This window comes from Coregonus clupeaformis, unplaced genomic scaffold (assembly GCF_020615455.1).
Source record: "Coregonus clupeaformis isolate EN_2021a unplaced genomic scaffold, ASM2061545v1 scaf0282, whole genome shotgun sequence".
Taxonomy (NCBI): domain Eukaryota; kingdom Metazoa; phylum Chordata; class Actinopteri; order Salmoniformes; family Salmonidae; genus Coregonus; species Coregonus clupeaformis.
The window spans coordinates 207,800-225,711 of NW_025533737.1; the positions used below are offsets into that span (position 1 = coordinate 207,800).

General features: G+C 47.6%; 1 protein-coding gene across 1 annotated transcript; it reads right to left on the reverse strand.

Annotated features, from left to right (window-relative positions):
• Nucleotides 1-103: 103 nt before the first annotated feature.
• Nucleotides 104-5,444, reverse strand: LOC123484359 (kelch-like protein 11). Its single transcript, XM_045214599.1, has 2 exons — nt 4,833-5,444; nt 104-4,296 (listed from the first exon to the last, which is right to left on the reverse strand). Exons 1-2 carry the CDS (start codon nt 5,381-5,383, stop codon nt 2,712-2,714), a joined length of 2,136 nt encoding a protein of 711 aa, XP_045070534.1. The 5' UTR covers nt 5,384-5,444; the 3' UTR covers nt 104-2,711.
• Nucleotides 5,445-17,912: the final 12,468 nt, after the last annotated feature.

Here is a 17,912-nt window from a genome sequence, read left to right on the forward strand (position 1 = left end):
CTGTTTGGAGTAAAACATTTCAGTTGATTGTTTGCATTATACATCTGACATACCAAAATAAAACATTCAGCATCTTCACAGACAACAAATATATGCTGCCTAATTATATGAAATATATTTTTTATTGGAAATGACTGTATACTCAGAGCTCGTTGTGCATTTTAAGCGAGAACACACAAAGCTAAATATGTCCTTTACAATTTCAAACTACTGTACAAGAATGAGACCAGAAGGAATATGGCTTCTGGACACTTACAATACACACAAACTCAGATTCCCTCTGCATTGATGGAACAGGAATAACTACTGATGGGGGATTCACTGCTTTGGACTTGGCAACCCATTCACCACGATAAAGGACTTTCAGTATTAAATCAAAAACATCTCAACTAGGGACATTTACAATCAACACCGACATACTATACTATTCTGAATCTAACTATCCATGGTGTGCATTCATGAATTTACATGGTAGAACATAATGATTATGAGGATCTGAATCAACAGAACACTGGCTTGTTTTACATGAAACATGATTGTGAGGTACTGTAAATAAAATGGTGTTAAGGAATGTAAGTCACTACATAAAATACTGTGCCTCGAGCCACAATGAGTTAAAGGTTACGTTTTTGACAATATTAATACACAGCAGGAAATACACACAATTACCTGAAAATATTCACAATGCACCGACTGAGTAAATACATAATTACAGCTTTTCCAGACAAGTTTCCAGATAAAAGTTATTAAACCACCAGATTACAACATCACGTCTTGAAGAACATTTCACAGGTCAGTATTGTAAACACAATGGAATGCTAATAAAAAGTGTCCGACCCTGGTGTCAGGTTAATGAACGAGCCAAATAATTACTGACAGACATTTCATTGAAGACTATTTGAGTGTGTCATTAAACTTTCCTGTGCAAGTGGGGTAGGTATGTTACCCCAGCAGCTATAATCTGCCTTCCTGTGAGGTAGTGGAGTGGGGCTTGTTATTTCTAGATAGAATGACTTGCGGGTTACGCTTTGGCATTGGGGGAATTATAAAGTGAAATGTAGCCTAAGGTCTTCAGTTGACCACTTTTATAAGCGGGCAAAGCAGATAGGCCTACTCAAGTGCAATTAACTGTGCTTTAGGAATGTCACAATTGAATGGAATGGAGAAATGAGTGCTCTCATCGACTCCTGAGAAAATATTCATGTTAAGTTACTGTAGATATAATTTGGGCCAAGTTACAGAGGACACTTGTGCCCTTGAAAATAATGATCGTGCTCCACCTTCTATATTTTATAGCTATCTTTTGACAACGAAAACAAAAAACTAAACCGGATCCAATGGGAGGTAAAAAATAGATTGAGACGTTCCAAAATGAAGTGATTTTTGCTCCTCTCCTATGAGTCCCTATCCAACATTCAAATGGTACATAACATATTGAACTATCATAACACATATGTAGTGCAAAACAAAGCCATGGAGGAAACAGGCCGAAGATTGTAATGAAGCAAGCAAAAGGAGTAACCTAAAACTGAAAGGAGTAGCCTGTCTATACAATGCAACCAATAAATGTACATTAAAGCAAATCTTTGAAAACCTTATGCTTTGTGTGGGCTGTAGCATCTCACTAAAGCCAGTACATAAAGGTGGTCATGGGAACCATCACAGTGTCAAATGGAATGTCAGTCTAAGGTCGAGTTCCTGCCCGACTAGAAGCGAAAGTGTTGCATTGCATCACCCAATAGTTCCGCGCCACGTCATCGACTGTGCAGTCGGGCATCAGATTGCTATAACATATGATGTGGTTAGCAGATAAGTTAAATACCTATTCAGTAGTTGTAAGATCTGGCATGCGTCTGTAATTTAGTTGGACAGGAACTCTCATTTACAAGCTAGAATGGAGCATTGCTAGCCTGGTCCCAGATCCATTTGTGCTCTTGCCAACTCCATTGCTGTCATTGCATTGACAATGAGTGACAGGGAGTTGGCATGATAGCACAAACAGGCTGACACTAGAGCATTGCTGCGTCTAGACTCTAAAGCAGTGTTTGCCAAACTCGGTCCTGCACATTTTGTTTTTTGCCCTAGCACTACACCACAGGAGGTTGGTGGCATCTTAATTGGGGAGGACGGGCTCGTGGTAATGGCTGGAGCGGTATTAGTGGAATGGTGTCAAATAACTCAAACACAAGGTTTCCATGTGTTTGATGCCATTCAATTTTCTCCGTTCCATCCATTATTATGACCATCTCAGCAGCCTCCACTGCACAACTGATTCAAATAATCAACTCGTCATCAAGCTTTGATTATTTGAATCAGCTGTGTAGTGCTAGGGCAAAAACCAAAATGTGCACCCTTGGGTTCCTCAGGACCAAGTTTGGGAAACACTTCTCTAAAGCATTTATTAAGAGAGGATTAAGAGAAGGCATATTTAAGTAAGGCCAAAAGCATACATAAATAATATATTTTTTACATGGCGTACCGTTCCATTGTCTGGTCCTTTTATTCTATGCACATTGTCACATACAACTGTCACAGACTCTCTCTTTCTCCAAACCTGAGCCAGTACATCCCCTTACCAACAAAAAAGTATAAACAACCAACAAAGTGTGGCAATATGAACAAACTGCATATTAGACGGGAGGGCCAGTACTGAACGGAGAATGTGAAATGGACACTGAAATGCTGCCCCTTGTGGGAGGATGGAATGGAGTTCAGCACTCGATCTGCGACTGCAGCTGCCTGCGCAGGGTGAGCGTGCGGCGGTGGAGCTGCTGCATCTGCTGCATGCGGTCCCGCTGCCGCGCCAGGTTCTGGGGCATAGGGTAGCGCTGGCAGCCGTACAGGAAGCGGTAGGGGATGCGTACGTGGCAAGCGGTGGCGCGGCAGCGCGGCTGGGGCATGGGCGGCAGCAGCATCCAGCGTTTCCGCTCAGCGCAGTAGCGGTAGGCCTCCTTGCGGTACTGCTTGTCCACGTCGTCGCTGTTCTTCCAGCCGCCGATCACGAACACGTCCTCGCCCAGGTAGCAGATGGCGGTGCCCTCGATGCTGGTGACCTCAGGCGGCAGGCTCTCCAGGATGTCGTCTGAGATGCGAGCACTGATCTTCTGCTTTGCGGTCTCGTCCTGCACGGCATAGCTCTTGGGGCAGCAGGAGGCTGTGTGGTAGAAGTTGGTGGGCGCCACCGCCATCTGGAACGCACAGTAGTTGTCAATGAGCGGCAGGGAATCCACCTCCTGCCACTGGTGGCTCTCTGTGTCGTAGCGCGTGGTCACAGTCTTCAGCCCGTCCTCGTTGTCCGTGTCCACGGGCGTGCGCGCCGTCACGTACACGTAGCGGTCCTCCACGCTCACCGCCTTCACGTCGCGCAGGATCTTGGGCGCTGACTCCAGGTTGTGCCACTTGTCCTGCTCGGGCTCGTACACACTCACGTCCTTGAAGCCCGGGCTGAAGTTGCCGTGGCCGCCGATGCTATACAGGATGTTCTTGATGCAGGTGAGGCCGAAGGAGTGCTTACGTGTGGTCAGGTTACTCACCTGTTCCCAGGTGTTGCGATTGGGGTTGTAACGCTCCACGGTCTTGGCGAAGCCCGGTTCCATGGAGCCCGCTACGTAGACGTGGGAGTCCGTGGTGGCGATGGCGTGGCCGTCCAGGTGGTTGTGGATGTGGGGCAAGTTGACCCAGCGGTCCTCGTACACAAAGTAGCCCACGCACTCGCTCAGGTAGTCGCCGCCCTCAGACACCCCGCCCACCACCATGATCACGTCCATGTTCTGTCCGAAGCGCGGCTGGAAGGCCACCATGTACGACGCCCAGAACTCTAGGTCGACTGACTTGAGGTTCTCAAAGCGAATGGCGTGGCCCTCCACGGCCTCGGACACCAGCTGCAGGCAGGTGGCGTTGTTGGCCACCAGGGGCTCCTTCTTGACCACCTGGGTCAAGTAGGTGGGCATGATCTGGGGAAGCCGTAGGAGACGGAACAGCTCCTCAAAGTACTTCTCTCGCTCCTCTGCGTTGCGCTGTACCCATTTGACGATAGCGTCGAAGAGCACCTCCTCCGAGTCCACGGTGATCTCGGCGTCGGACAGCCAGTCTCGCACCAGGTGGAAGGGGAGCGTGTAGAATTCTTCATCCTGGATGACCTTGTGGAAGTTGCGTCTGATCATGTCAGCAGCACGCAGGGCCAGCTGGTCCAGGGTGTACATGTGAGCCAGGCTGTGCACCGCTACGCAGTTAGCCAGGCTCAGCTTCTTCTTCAGGAACTCACCACAAAAGTCCTTCAGCTGCACCAGCAGGAACCTGAAATGAAGCATCACATTTATTCAACCTTTATCAACATAGCACTCAGACTACCAGTAGTGGTTAGAGCCATATCAATGTACATCAATGTATATGGCACTGGTAGTGGTTATACATGTTTTATTTAAATAAAATCATAATAGCCTACATATAGACCTGTAATAGAACATTGCAATTGCCAAAGCTTAGAAACTAGAGTTTTCCCCAAACCAACGCATCCCACCACTTTTTCTGTTCTGCTTTTCTGTCCTGCACCTGCAACGTAGCCTACATTGCACCCAATACATATGAAAGGGGGTTGGGGAAAGTGTCTGTTCCGGGTTTGACAAAATATCTAGCTATGTTTGCTTGTTAGGGCACAAATTGAACAACGATTAAAGTACAGCTTTAGGCATTCACTGTAATAGGAAAACTGTCTGTTAACAGTAGACCACAAATTGCGGTTGCCTATTTTGGCAACTACTTTTAGCTATACAAACAGTAAGTTAGTGCTACCAAATAGATAGCTAACTAGTGCATACTGTGAGACGAATTACCTGTCAGCTAGTTCCAATACTTCGTGAACGTTGGCGGTGCTCACTCGTATTTCACCAGTGTACATGAACTGTATGACGCTTTCCACTGTCTCTGGGTCGGGCCCCGTTTCGGAGCTCCATTCTTTCATATCCACCCGCCCGGACAGCGACTCAGAAAATTGCCCCCCCAGTAGCGGGGTGAAATAGTCCGTAGAAGCAGCCAGAACCGAACGGTGGGCCGTGAATTCGCAACTTTGTACCCTTTCGCTGGCTGCCCCGCTACTGAAGGCCAACGTCACATCGCAGAACAACCCGGTCTTCCTCTGCTCATTCTGCCGACGAGACAGCTCTGAGCAGTGGGTTGAAGCTGTAAACTCTTCGGCCTCCTCTGAATCCCCATCCCCAGCGAGTGCAGTGGGTGGGCTACTTCTGTTCGAATCCTCCGGGTTCGGGGCTGTGGCTGCCATATCGGCAGAATTAGGTTTAAACCGTAAAACAATGTTATGCAAAAGCCTGGGAAAGCAGTCGCACACACATACAACACAAGTAAACAAACACTCCAATAAGGACATGCGTAGTTGATGGCAAGCGGTATAGTCCTTTCAAGACAACTGGGAACTCCGCAAAAAACGATGTCAGATCGTGACGTCAGTCATCTTCAGGTCGGAGCTCTAGTGGTGCATTCAAGACAACTGGGAACTCGAATAAAACGAGGTAAAATCTTTTCCGTGTTGGATGACTGTTCAAAAAAACAATCCTAGTCGGAGCTCGTTTTTTCCGAGTTCCCAGTTGTCGTAAATGCACTGAAGTAGCATGTCGGAGATTTCGGAGTTCCAGATTCTCAGTTGTTTTAACACCGCATACGACTTGAGATGAAGTTGCAGGTGTTGGGTCAACATGGGCGTGTTTGAGGGGATCAATTTCAGGCAGTCGATGATAATATACTGAACAGAAATATATTAACAAATATATAAACACAACAAATGTTGGTCCCATGTTTCATGAGCTGAAATAAAAGATCCCATACATTTTCCATACGCACAAAAAGCTTATTTCTCTCAAATGTTGTGCACAAATTTGTTTACATCGCTGTCAGTAAGCATTTCTCCTTTGCCAAGATAATCCATCCACCTGACAGGTGAGGCATATCAAGAAGCTGATTGAACAACATGATCATACGGCCTCCCGGTCTATGGCACTGCAACGCAGTGCTTGAGGTGTCACTACAGACCCGGGTTAGATCCCAGGCTGTGTCGTGACCGGGAGTCCCACAGGGCGGCGCACAATTGGCCCAGCGTCGTCCAGGTTAGTGGAGGGTTTGGCCGGGCGGGGGCTTTACTTGGCTCATAGCGTTCTAGCGACTCCTTGTGGTGGGCCGGGCGCCTGCAGGCTGACTTTGGTCGTCAGTTGAACAGTGTTTCCTCCGACAGCTGGCTTCCAGGTTAAGCTGTTGCCAGAGAATGTAATGTTCATTTCATAAGCCATAACCCGCCTCCAACGTCGTTTTAGAGAATTTGTCAGTATGTCCAACCGGCCTCACAATCGCAGACCACGTGTAACCACGCCAGCGCATCACCTCCACATCCGGCTTCTTAACCTGCGGGATCATCTGAAACTGTTGGTTTGCACAACCAAATAATTAATGCACAAACTGTCCGAAACCGCCTCAGGGATGCTCATCTGCGTGTCCGTTGTCCTCACCAGTATCTTGACCTGACTGCAGTTTGGCGTTGTAACTGACTTCCATGGGCAAATGCTCACCTTCAATTGCCACTGGCGCGCTGGAGAAGTGTGCTCTTCAGGGATGAATCAACTGTACCGGGCAGATGGCAGACAGCCTGTATGGCATCGTGTGGGTGAGCGGTTTGCTGATGTCAACGTTGTGAACAGAGTGCCTCATGGTGGCGGTGGGGTTATGGTATGGGCAGGCATAAGCTACGGACATTGAACACAACTGCATTTTATCGATGGCAATTTGAATGAATAGATATACCGTGACAAGATCCTGAGGCCCATTCTCGTGCCATTCATCCACCGCCATCACCTTATGTATCAGCATGATAATGCACAGCCCCATGGCGCAAGGATCTGTACACAATTCCTGGAAGCTGAAAATGTCCCTGTTTTTATTTATTTAACCTTTATTTAACTAGGCAAGTCAGTTAATAACTAATTTTGATTTAGTTCTTCCATGGCCTGCATACTCACCAGACATGTCACCCATTGAGCATGTTTGGAATGCTCTGGATCAACGTGTACGACAGCGTATTCCAGTTCCCGCCAATATCCAGTAACTTCGCACAGCCATTGAAGAGGAGTGGGACAACATTCCACAGGCCACAATAAACAGCCTGATCAACTCTATGCGAAGGAGATGTGTCCCATTGCATGAGGCAAATGGTGGTCACACTAGATACTGACTGGTTTTCTGATCTATGCCCCTACATTTTCTTAAAGGTATCTGTGACCAACAGATCCGTATCTGTATTCCCACTCATGTGAAATCCATAGATTAGGGCCTAATTTATTTATTTCAATTTACTGATTTCCTTATATGAACTGTAACTCAGTAAAAATCTTTGAAATTGTTGCATGTTGCGTTTATATTTTTGTTCAGTGTAGAATAGAATTCAGAATTTCAATACAATCAAGCATCAGTCGGCATTTTTGTAGGCAATTTTGACTTTGTGGCTGTGGAATCTGACATTGTCATTATGGAAGCTAATGCAAACCCAGCGGATGAGGTGCTTGTTACTAGCGCTAATGTTTCCATATACAACACCACAGCAAAAAAATATTAAAGTTGTTGGGAAAGTGAGAACACAGATACAGCATATCGAGATTAAATTATACTGTAGAAACACGTTTCTTTGTCAGTGCTATAAATTCTGCTCCACTAGAGTATAAACATTTCCCTCCGTGACCGTCAACGGTTAGTCCATGCAATTCTGAGCAGGCACACCGTAAGATAGCCCTTCTTCTTCTTCGTCTTCTTCTTCGATGGGGTTTCACAGCGGTTGGCAATGTTAATGCTGCATTACCGCCACCAGCTGGACGGGGTATTGAATAGGAAACAACAACAAAAAAACATTACGGGAAAGGGGGAAAACAACATCATACAAAATTAAACACGTCAACTAAGAAAAACCCATCCCACTTCTTCAATCAAAGTCCACTCCAAAATACATCCCTACACAAGCTCAGGGGTCTTCACCGACAGGATTTATTCCACAGCCTCAGCTGTGAAATCATGAAGACCCAAAAAACATTCAGTGGCATTCACAATGATTCCAATTTTCTTAGACTTCTTCTCCGCTTGTGCTGCACAGTTTATGACCATTACAATAAATAATACAAAGTCCACCTTTTTAACATGTAGCATTTCACTATCCCTCGGTTGATGGGAAACCTTCACTGGTCGTGGTGGCTCTACTACCATTGTTTCTTCCCCGCCACTCGTTCCTTCCAACCTTCTCACCACCTCCAGATAGGAGACATTCTGGACACTCCTTACCCTTGCAACCTCATTCTCCTTCACCCTAAAAGGGCTCTCCGGGAATTCTGGCGCATGTTCACCTCCACAGTTGCAGCATTTCACTTCATCTGGCATACGATACTCTAACCTTCTGCACACACTTGACACGTGACCAAATATTTTACATTTATGACACTGAAGGGGCTTGTGCACAAAAGCTCTTACAGGGTATCTCATGAATCCTAACTTTATCTGAGAAGGGAGAGACTCTTCATCAAAGAACAGTAGCATGGATGAAGATAATTTATTTTCTCCGTCCACCATACAGGTCAGTCGACGTGCACCAACCACTCCATCGATGTCTTCAGTTATATCCTCTGCCTTTATTTCTTGCGCCACCCCAGAAATAACCCCCTTGATATGCACCTTGCTATGAAAATCCATACAGGAAACATTCCACTCTAATATAGTTTTTAGTCTTAAAACACGCTTATCCTGCTCCGCAGACACACAAAAAATCTAAATAAGACCACTTCTTGTGACTCTCACTGACTCCACACTTTCCTCCAACACATTCCAGATTTTCCTCGAGATGTTAAACGGATTTCCTAAGTAGCATTGATCCAAAACCCTGACTCCGACTAAAAACGAGTCTAGTGGTTTCCTATTTTCCACTACAGCTTTACTTTTCTTATTTCCCTTTTTCTTCACCACTGTAACCCACTCATTCTCACTTTCTGTACTATTAGTTTCACCCGACTCACTAGCAGTTTCAAACAAAACCTCAGTTTCCGCCATCTTCCAATCACCTCATCAGACAGTCCTGTTAGTCTACCACGCTTCTAGAGTATGATGCACGAGATTAAAGGCGCACGCAAACTAGGTTCGGTTTTGAACGTCTGTGCCTGGCATACTCCTTTAAAAGACCTTCGCTTGAAAAACAGACAAAAAGCGCCAATATTACTGTTTGTCCCTCTTGAGACGCCTTAGCAACAACATAGCCAGTATACACTTCCTCAAAATAGTCAGAATTAATCTAAGAGAAATCAAGGAATCTGTAATTAATTGACGGTCTTAATCGCAAAATGTTACATCTAACTAATACCCTTTTCAGACATATGGAATGTGCCGCCTTGCACAAGCTAGGCATGCATCAGAGAGAGAGAGAGAAACCATCATGAGGTGAGCACGTGAAAGTATGTTAAGGTGATCACATGGCAAGTGAGTGCTGTTTTCAGGATGAAAAGTGCGGTAAACAAGGACATATAAAATGAGCATGTAGGGCTAAATCCCCTGCAGAAAGTTCAAAACAAAAAGGGAGAGGAAAGCAAAAGCAAGAAAAATGAGTAAAAAAGTATGGGACACATCACATCAGTGGGGAAGCTGAACAAAACAAAGAGGAAGAAGAGGATATGTTTACAATGCACAGCATCCCCAGTTATCATGTTAGGGACTGACAATGCACGTGTGCAAACTTTTATAGCTAACAGCTGGCTATCTAAGGATTCTTGAACATTTAATATTTTCTCCAATGTAGAATGGGAAATGACACACATTGGCCCGATGGACCGTAGACATACATAGGTGATGGACAGCATGCAGTTGTGATTGACTTCATTTATTTATTTTTATTTTTTATTTCACCTTTATTTAACCAGGTAAACCAGTTGAGAACAAGTTCTCATTTACAACTGCGACCTGGCCAAGATAAAGCAAAGCAGTGCGATAAAAACAACAACACAGAGTTACATATGGGGTAAAACAAAACAAAGTCAAAAATACAACAGAAATACATATATATACAGTGTGTGCAAATGTAGCAAGTTATGGAGGTAAGGCAATAAATAGGCTATAGTGCAAAATAATTACAATTAGTATTAACACTGGAATGATAGATGTGCAAGAGATGATGTGCAAATAGAGATACTGGGGTACAAATGAGCAAAATAAATAACAATATAGGGATGAGGTAGTTGGGCGGGCTAATTTCAGATGGGCTGTGTACAGGTGCAGTGATCGGTAAGGTGCTCTGACAACTGATGCTTAAAGTTAGTGAGGGAGATAAGTGTCTCCAGCTTCAGAGATTTTTGCAATTTGTTCCAGTCATTGGCAGCAGAGAACTGGAAGGAATGGCGGCCAAAGGAGGTGTTGGCTTTGGGGATGACCAGTGAGATATACCTGCTGGAGCGCAGACTACGGGTGGGTGTTGCTATGGTGACCAATGAGCTAAGATAAGGCGGGGATTTGCCTAGCAGTGATTTATAGATGGCCTGGAGCCAGTGGGTTTGGCGACGAATATGTAGTGAGGACCAGCCAACAAGAGCGTACAGGTCACAGTGGTGGGTAGTATATGGGGCTTTGGAGACAAAACGGATGGCACTGTGATAGACTACATCCAATTTGCTGAGTAGAGTGTTGGAGGCTATTTTGTAAATGACATCGCCGAAGTCAAGGATCGGTAGGATAGTCAGTTTTACGAGGGCATGTTTGGCAGCATGAGTGAAGGAGGCTTTGTTGCGAAATAGGAAACCGATTCTAGATTTAACTTTGGATTGGAGATTCTTAATGTGAGTCTGGAAGGAGAGTTTACAGTCTAACCAGACACCTAGATATTTGTAGTTGTCCACATACTCTAGGTCAGACCCGTCGAGAGTAGTGATTCTAGTCGGGTGGGCGGGTGCAAGCAGCGTTCGGTTGAAGAGCATGCATTTAGTTTTACTAGTGTTTAAGAGCAGTTGGAGGCTACTGAAGGAGTGTTGTATGGCATTGAAGCTCGTTTGGAGGTTTGTTAACACAGTGTCCAATGAAGGGCCAGATGTATACAAAATGGTGTCGTCTGCGTAGAGGTGGATCTGAGAGTCACCAGCAGCAAGAGCGACGTCATTGATATACACAGAGAAAAGAGTCGGCCCAAGAATTGAACCCTGTGGCACCCCCATAGAGACTGCCATAGGTCCAGACAACAGGCCCTCCGATTTGACACATTGAACTCTATCTGAGAAGTAGTTGGTGAACCAGGCGAGGCAGTCATTTGAGAAACCAAGGCTATTTAGTCTGCCAATAAGAATGCGGTGGTTGACAGAGTCGAAAGCCTTGGCCAGGTCAATGAAAACGGCAGACAGTGCCATATAGCGCCGGACAGTGCCATATAAAATGCCAGACAGTGCCATATAGCGCCGTACGACCAAAGATATTTATAACTAATTCCCTTCTGTCCGTGGTACTGTCGTGTATTGGGATTATGCTGTTGTTAAATGTTTTTAAGTGGAACTGAAAGAATGTTGATTTTAGTATCAAGAGGGAATGTTTCAGTGTAATGCCACATACAACAGACAGGAAGAGTGTTGTAGACAGGGGAGACTGGTGATTGGCCAGAAGAGGGAGCCACCTATCTTTTTGCATTGTTTATAAATAGGGGCTAGACACAGAAAGGGCAGAACGGCCATTCCAATCTGAGGCGCCGTTCTCCGGGTGTCATGTCACCTGTCACTTATGCTGAAGCTTGTGATCTGAATAAACCTTATGATCAACGTTCAGTATGAGCGGACTCCTTTGTTCATCAGCAATAATTGCCACCACTCACTCGATACGACAGTACTATTATGGCTGACCCTGTAAAACAACACATTTCATTGCAATTATCCAGTGTATGTGACAATAACACTTCAAAGTGTTATACTCCTGTCTAATCTGTGAAGGGAAGGTTTGTCAAATAACGGGAGTCAATAACAGATCTAATTCCATAAACGGCGAAAGAGGGAGGGTGCCTGTGGCACTACTTCATGTTGCCCTTGTCATGTTATATTACTGGCAGTTTAGATTACATTGATAACAAACAGGAGGCTATATCTGCTATATAACCCCGTGTAGCTCAGTTGGTAGAGCATGGCGTTTTCAACGCCATGGTTGTGGGTTCGTTTCCCACGGGGGGCCAGTATGAAAATGTATGCACTCACTAACTGTAAGTCGCTCTGGATAAGAGCGTCTGCTAAATGACTAAAATGTAAATGTAATGTCAGATAACATTCCAAAAGTGGCTCCTATCACATTGCAATTGAAAGTCAATGATTCAGATGTTAAGTTTGAAGTGGATACAGGGTGCAGTGCACCATAATCAACCGAGTTGTAGGACAGTGCAAAAGTTCCAGACCTAATGACTTGTTCTCGGCATCTCAAAACGTGCACAGGTGAGAGACTAGACCCAATAGGAACAGCTATTATAACTGTGCAGCACAGAGACACAGTAACTCAGCTACCTGTAGTAGTTGTATCAGGCACCGGACCAAACCTGCTAGGTCGGGGCTGGATAAAATAACTGAATTTAGACTGGGAAACAGTAAATCAGATTGATGAGGGTCAACAGTGGACATTGCAAGAGGTGTTGACAAAGCATGATAATGTGTTCAAAGAAGAACCTGGAACATTGAAAGGCTCCCCAGCTAAAAATCTATGTAGACAAGGAGGACACACCAAGGTCATACAAACCAAGACCTGTGCCTTATGCCATGAAGTCAAACGTAGAGGCAGAGAGTGACCGTCTCTTGAAAGAGGACATTATCGAACCAGTCAAATTCTCAGAATGGGCAGCTCCCATAGTGCCTGTTTTGAAACCTGACAATGCTGTGAGAATCTGTGGGGATTACAAACTGACTGTTAACAGAGTATCCAAGTTAGAGCAGTATCCTATTCCAAAAACAGAGGATCTATTTGTACATCTGGCTGGTGGACAGAAGTTCACAAAGTTAGATATGAGCCATGCATATCAACAGATCACTCTGGATAAGGAATGAAGATGTTGTCACGTTCGTTTACGGACGAGAAGGACCAAGGCGCAGCGTGATATGCATTCATGTTTATTTAACGAGTAAACACACAACCAAAACAACAAACGAAACGTGAAGTCCAAGGTAGACAAATAACATACCTCACACGGAACAAGATCCCACAACTAACTGGTGCCAACAAGCTGCCTAAGTATGGTCCCCAATCAGAGACAACGAGCGACAGCTGCCTCTGATTGGGAACCACACAGGCCAACATAGATCTAGACATACTAGAATCTAACATAGACAAACCCAACACAGAAAATACACACCCTGACTCAACAAATACAAGTCCCTTGAGTCAGGGCGTGACAGATGTATTGTACAGTAAACACACAAGGGGTTGTTTATGTATAAACATTTACCTTTTGGTGTATCCAGCAGTCCTGCTATTTTTCAGAGGACCATTGAGGGCGTACTTCAACAGATTCCACATGTTGCCATTTACTTGGATGACACCCTGGTGTCGGGGAGGAGTGACCAGGAGCATCTGAGCACGCTGACTGAGGTACTACAGAGATTGGAGAGTGCGGGTTTACATCTCAAGCGGAGTAAGTGTACCTTCATTAAATGTTTTACATTTAAGCGACTTACAAATTGGTGCATTCACCTTATAGCCAGTGGGATAACCACTTTACAATGTTTTTTTTTTTTTTTGGGCGGGGGGGTGGGGGGGGTAATGGGGGATAGAATGATTACTTTATCCTAGCCCAGGTATTCCTTAAAGAGGTGGGGTTTCAAGTGTCTCCAGAAGGTGGTGAGTGACTCCGCTGTCCTGGCGTCGTGAGGGAACTTGTTCCACCATTGGGGTGCCAGAGCAGCGAACAGTTTTGACTGGGCTGAGCGGGAACTGTGCTTCCGCAGAGGTAGGGGGGCCAGCAGGCCAGAGGTGGATGAACGCAATGCCCTCGTTTGGGTGTAGGGACTGATCAGAGCCTGAAGGTACGGAGGTGCCATTCCCCTCACAGCTCCATAGGCAAGCACCATGGTCTTGTAGCAGATGTGAGCTTCAACTGGAAGCCAGTGGAGTGTACGGAGGAGCGGGGTGACGTGAGAGAACTTGGGAAGGTTGAACACCAGACGGGCTGCGGCATTCTGGATGAGTTGTAGGGGTTTAATGGCACAGGCAGGGAGCCCAGCCAACAGCGAGTTGCAGTAATCCAGACGGGAGATGACAAGTGCCTGGATTAGGACCGGGAGGAAGAGCAGCTCCGTCTTGCCAAGGTTCCGCTTGAGGTGGTGATCCGTCATCCACACTGATATGTCTGCCAGACATGGAGAGATGCGATTCGCCACCTGGTTATCAGAAGGGGGAAAGGAGAAGATTAGTTGCGTGTCATCTGCGTAGCAATGACAGGAGAGGCCATGTGAGGATATGACAGAGCCAAGTGACTTGGTGTATAGCGAGAATAGGAGAGGGCCTAGAACTGAGCCCTGGGGGACACCAGTGGTGAGAGCACGTGGTGCGGAGACAGCTTCTCGCTACGCCACTTGGTAGGAGCGACCATTCAGGTAGGACGCAATCCAAGAGTGAGCCGCGCCGGAGATGCCCAGCTCGGAGAGGGTGGAGAGGAGGATCTGATGGTTCACAGTATCAAAGGCAGCAGACAGGTCTAGAAGGACAAGAGCAGAGGAGAGAGAGTTAGCTTTAGCAGTGCGGAGAGCCTCCGTGACACAGAGAATAGCAGTCTCAGTTGAATGACCAGTCTTGAAACCTGACTGGTTTGGATCAAGAAGGTCATTCTGAGAGAGATAGCAAGAGAGTTGGCTAAAGACGGCACGCTCAAGAGTTTTGGAGAGAAAAGAAAGAAGGGATACTGGTCTGTAGTTGTTGACATCAGAGGGATCGAGTGTTCGAGGCAGTGTTCCTAGGACACAGAGTGGACGCCACGGGTATCCATCCGCTCAATGACAAGGTACTGTCAGACTGCTGAATGTGGATGTGGTGCAGGAATCAGGCGCAGGACACAGAAGCTTCGTCCAACAGACTTTAGTAGACGACAAACGAAATACAAACGGGCCTCAAAAGAGCCCGGAGGCGAGCGATTACGCACACCGTGCGTAAACACCAAAATACAAAATAGCACGCACACAAGTGCGAAAACTCTCCAAACAATGGAGCAAAACAATCACAGCACCTGCTGACAGGCGGAACAATTACACACAACACACGACTAACAAAACGAGAACTTATAGGACACATAATTAACACTAAACGGAAACAGGTGAACAAATAAGACAAAACCAAACAAACATCGAAAACATACAACGGTGGCAGCTAGTACTCCGGGGACGACGACCGCCGAAGCCTGCCCCGAGCAAGGAGGAGGAGCAGCCTCGGCCGAAACCGTGACAGTACCCCCTTGACGCGCGGCTCCAGCCGTGCGCCGACCCCTGCCTCGGGGACGACCAGGAGGACGCGGAGCAGGGCGCGTGGAATGACCACGGTGGAACTCAGTCAGGAGAGACGGGTCTAAGATGTCCCTCCTCGGCACCCAGCACCGTTCCTCCGGGCCGTACCCCCTCCCACTCCACGAGATATTGGAGACCCCCCATCCGACGTCTCGAATCCAAGATGGACCGAACTGTGTACACCGGAGCCCCCTCGATGTCCAGTGGGGGCGGAGGAGTCTCTCCTATCTCACAGTCCTGAAGTGGACCAGCTACCACCGGCCTGAGAAGAGACACATGGAACGAGGGGTTAACGTGATAATCAATAGGCAGTTGTAACCTGTAACACACCTCGTTCAACCTCCTCAGGACTTTAAAAGGCCCCACAAACCTTCGACCCAGCTTCCGGCAGGGCAGGCGGAGGGGTAGGTTTCTGGTCGAGAGCCAGACTCGATCTCCAGGTGCGTACACCGGCCCCTCACTGCGGTGGAGATCGGCGCTCGCCTTTTGTCGACGGATGGCCCGCTGCAGATGGACGTGTGCAGCGTTCCACGTCTCCTCCGAGCGCCGCACCCACTCATCCACCGCAGGGGCCTCGATCTGGCTCTGATGCCATGGTGCCAGAACCGGCTGGTACCCTAACACACATTGGAAAGGGGTTAGGTTGGTAGAGGAGTGGCGGAGAGAGTTCTGTGCCATCTCTGCCCAGGGAATATACCTCGCCCACTCCTCCGGCCGGCCCTGGCAATAAGACCTCAGAAACCTACCCACATCCTGGTTCACTCGTTCTACCTGCCCATTGCTCTCCGGGTGGTACCCTGAGGTAAGGCTCACCGAGACCCCCAAGCGCTCTATGAACGCTCTCCAGACTCGGGAGGTGAACTGGGGACCTCGATCAGACACTATATCCTCGGGTACCCCGTAATGCCGGAAGACGTGGGTGAATAGTGCCTCAGCGGTCTGTAGGGCAGTAGGAAGACCCGGCATTGGGAGGAGACGACAGGCCTTAGAGAACCGATCCACAACGACCAGGATGGTGGTATTCCCCTGAGAGGGGGGAAGGTCTGTAACAAAGTCCACCGAGAGGTGAGACCAGGGTCGTTGTGGAACGGGCAGGGGTTGTAACTTCCCCCTGGGCAGGTGTCTGGGCGCCTTACACTGGGCGCACACCGAGCAGGAGGAGACATAAACCCTCACATCCCTGGCTAACGTTGGCCACCAGTACTTAGCGCTAAGGCAGTGCACCGTCCGGCCAATACCTGGATGTCCAGAGGAGGGTGACGTGTGAGCCCAATAAATAAGTCGATCCCGAACCTCGAGCGGAACGTACGTCCGACCCACAGGACACTGTGGAGGGCTAGGGTCGGTACGCAACGCTTTCAGCATCGACCTCCCACACTACCGGTGCCACCAGACAAGACTCCGGTAGTATGGGAGTGGGCTCAACGGACCTCTCCTCTGTGTCATACCGCCGGGACAGGGCGTCTGCCTTACCGTTCTGGGACCCAGGGATGTACGTGATTTCAAATACGAACCGGGCTAGAAACATGTTCCACCGAGCCTGGCGAGGGTTCAGTCTCCTAGCTGCCCGGATGTACTCCAGGTTACGGTGGTCAGTCAAAATGAGGAAAGGGTGTTGAGCCCCCTCAAGCCAATGCCTCCACACCTTTAGGGCCTGTACCACGGCTAACAGCTCCCTGTCCCCTACGTCATAATTTCGCTCCGCCGGGCTGAGCTTTTTGGAGTAAAAAGCACAGGGGCGGAGTTTAGGTGGCGTGCCGGACCGTTGCGATAGCACGGCCCCTATACCGGCCTCAGACGCGTCCACCTCTACCTGAAATGGTAAAGCGGGATCCGGATGCGCCAGCACCGGAGCCGAAGTAAACAGGCCCTTCAGTCTCCCAAAAGCCCTGTCCGCCTCAGCTGACCACTGCAAGCGCACCGGACCCCCCTTCAGAAGAGAGCGTTATGGGAGCTGCCACCTGTCCAAAACCCCCGGATAAACCTCCGGTAGTAATTCGCAAAAACCAAGAACTGCTGCACCTCTTTAACCGTGGTTGGGGTTTGCCAATTACGCACGGCTGACACACGGTCAACCTCCATCTTCACCCCTGACGCGGACAACTGATAACCCAAAAAGGAGATAGACTCCTGGAAAAACAGACATTTCTCTGCCTTGACATACAGGTCGTGCTCCAACAGCCTCCTCAACACTCGGCGCACCAGCGCTACATGCTCGGCTCGGGTAGACGAGTACACTAGAATATCGTCAATGTACACGACCACACCTTGCCCCTGCATGTCCCGGAAGATCTCATCCACAAAGGATTGGAAGACTGAAGGAGCATTCATCAACCCGTATGGCATGACGAGATACTCATAATGACCCGAGGTGGTACTAAATGCTGTCTT

Bases quoted from the DNA above. Each gene is read 5' to 3' on its own strand.
- LOC123484359 (XM_045214599.1), bottom strand. From the start codon at position 5,383: ATGTCCTTATTGGAGTGTTTGTTTACTTGTGTTGTATGTGTGTGCGAC. The intron at 4,297-4,832 runs GTAATTCGTCTC...GCTTCATTTCAG, and splicing joins GTATTGGAACTAGCTGACAG to GTTCCTGCTGGTGCAGCTGA.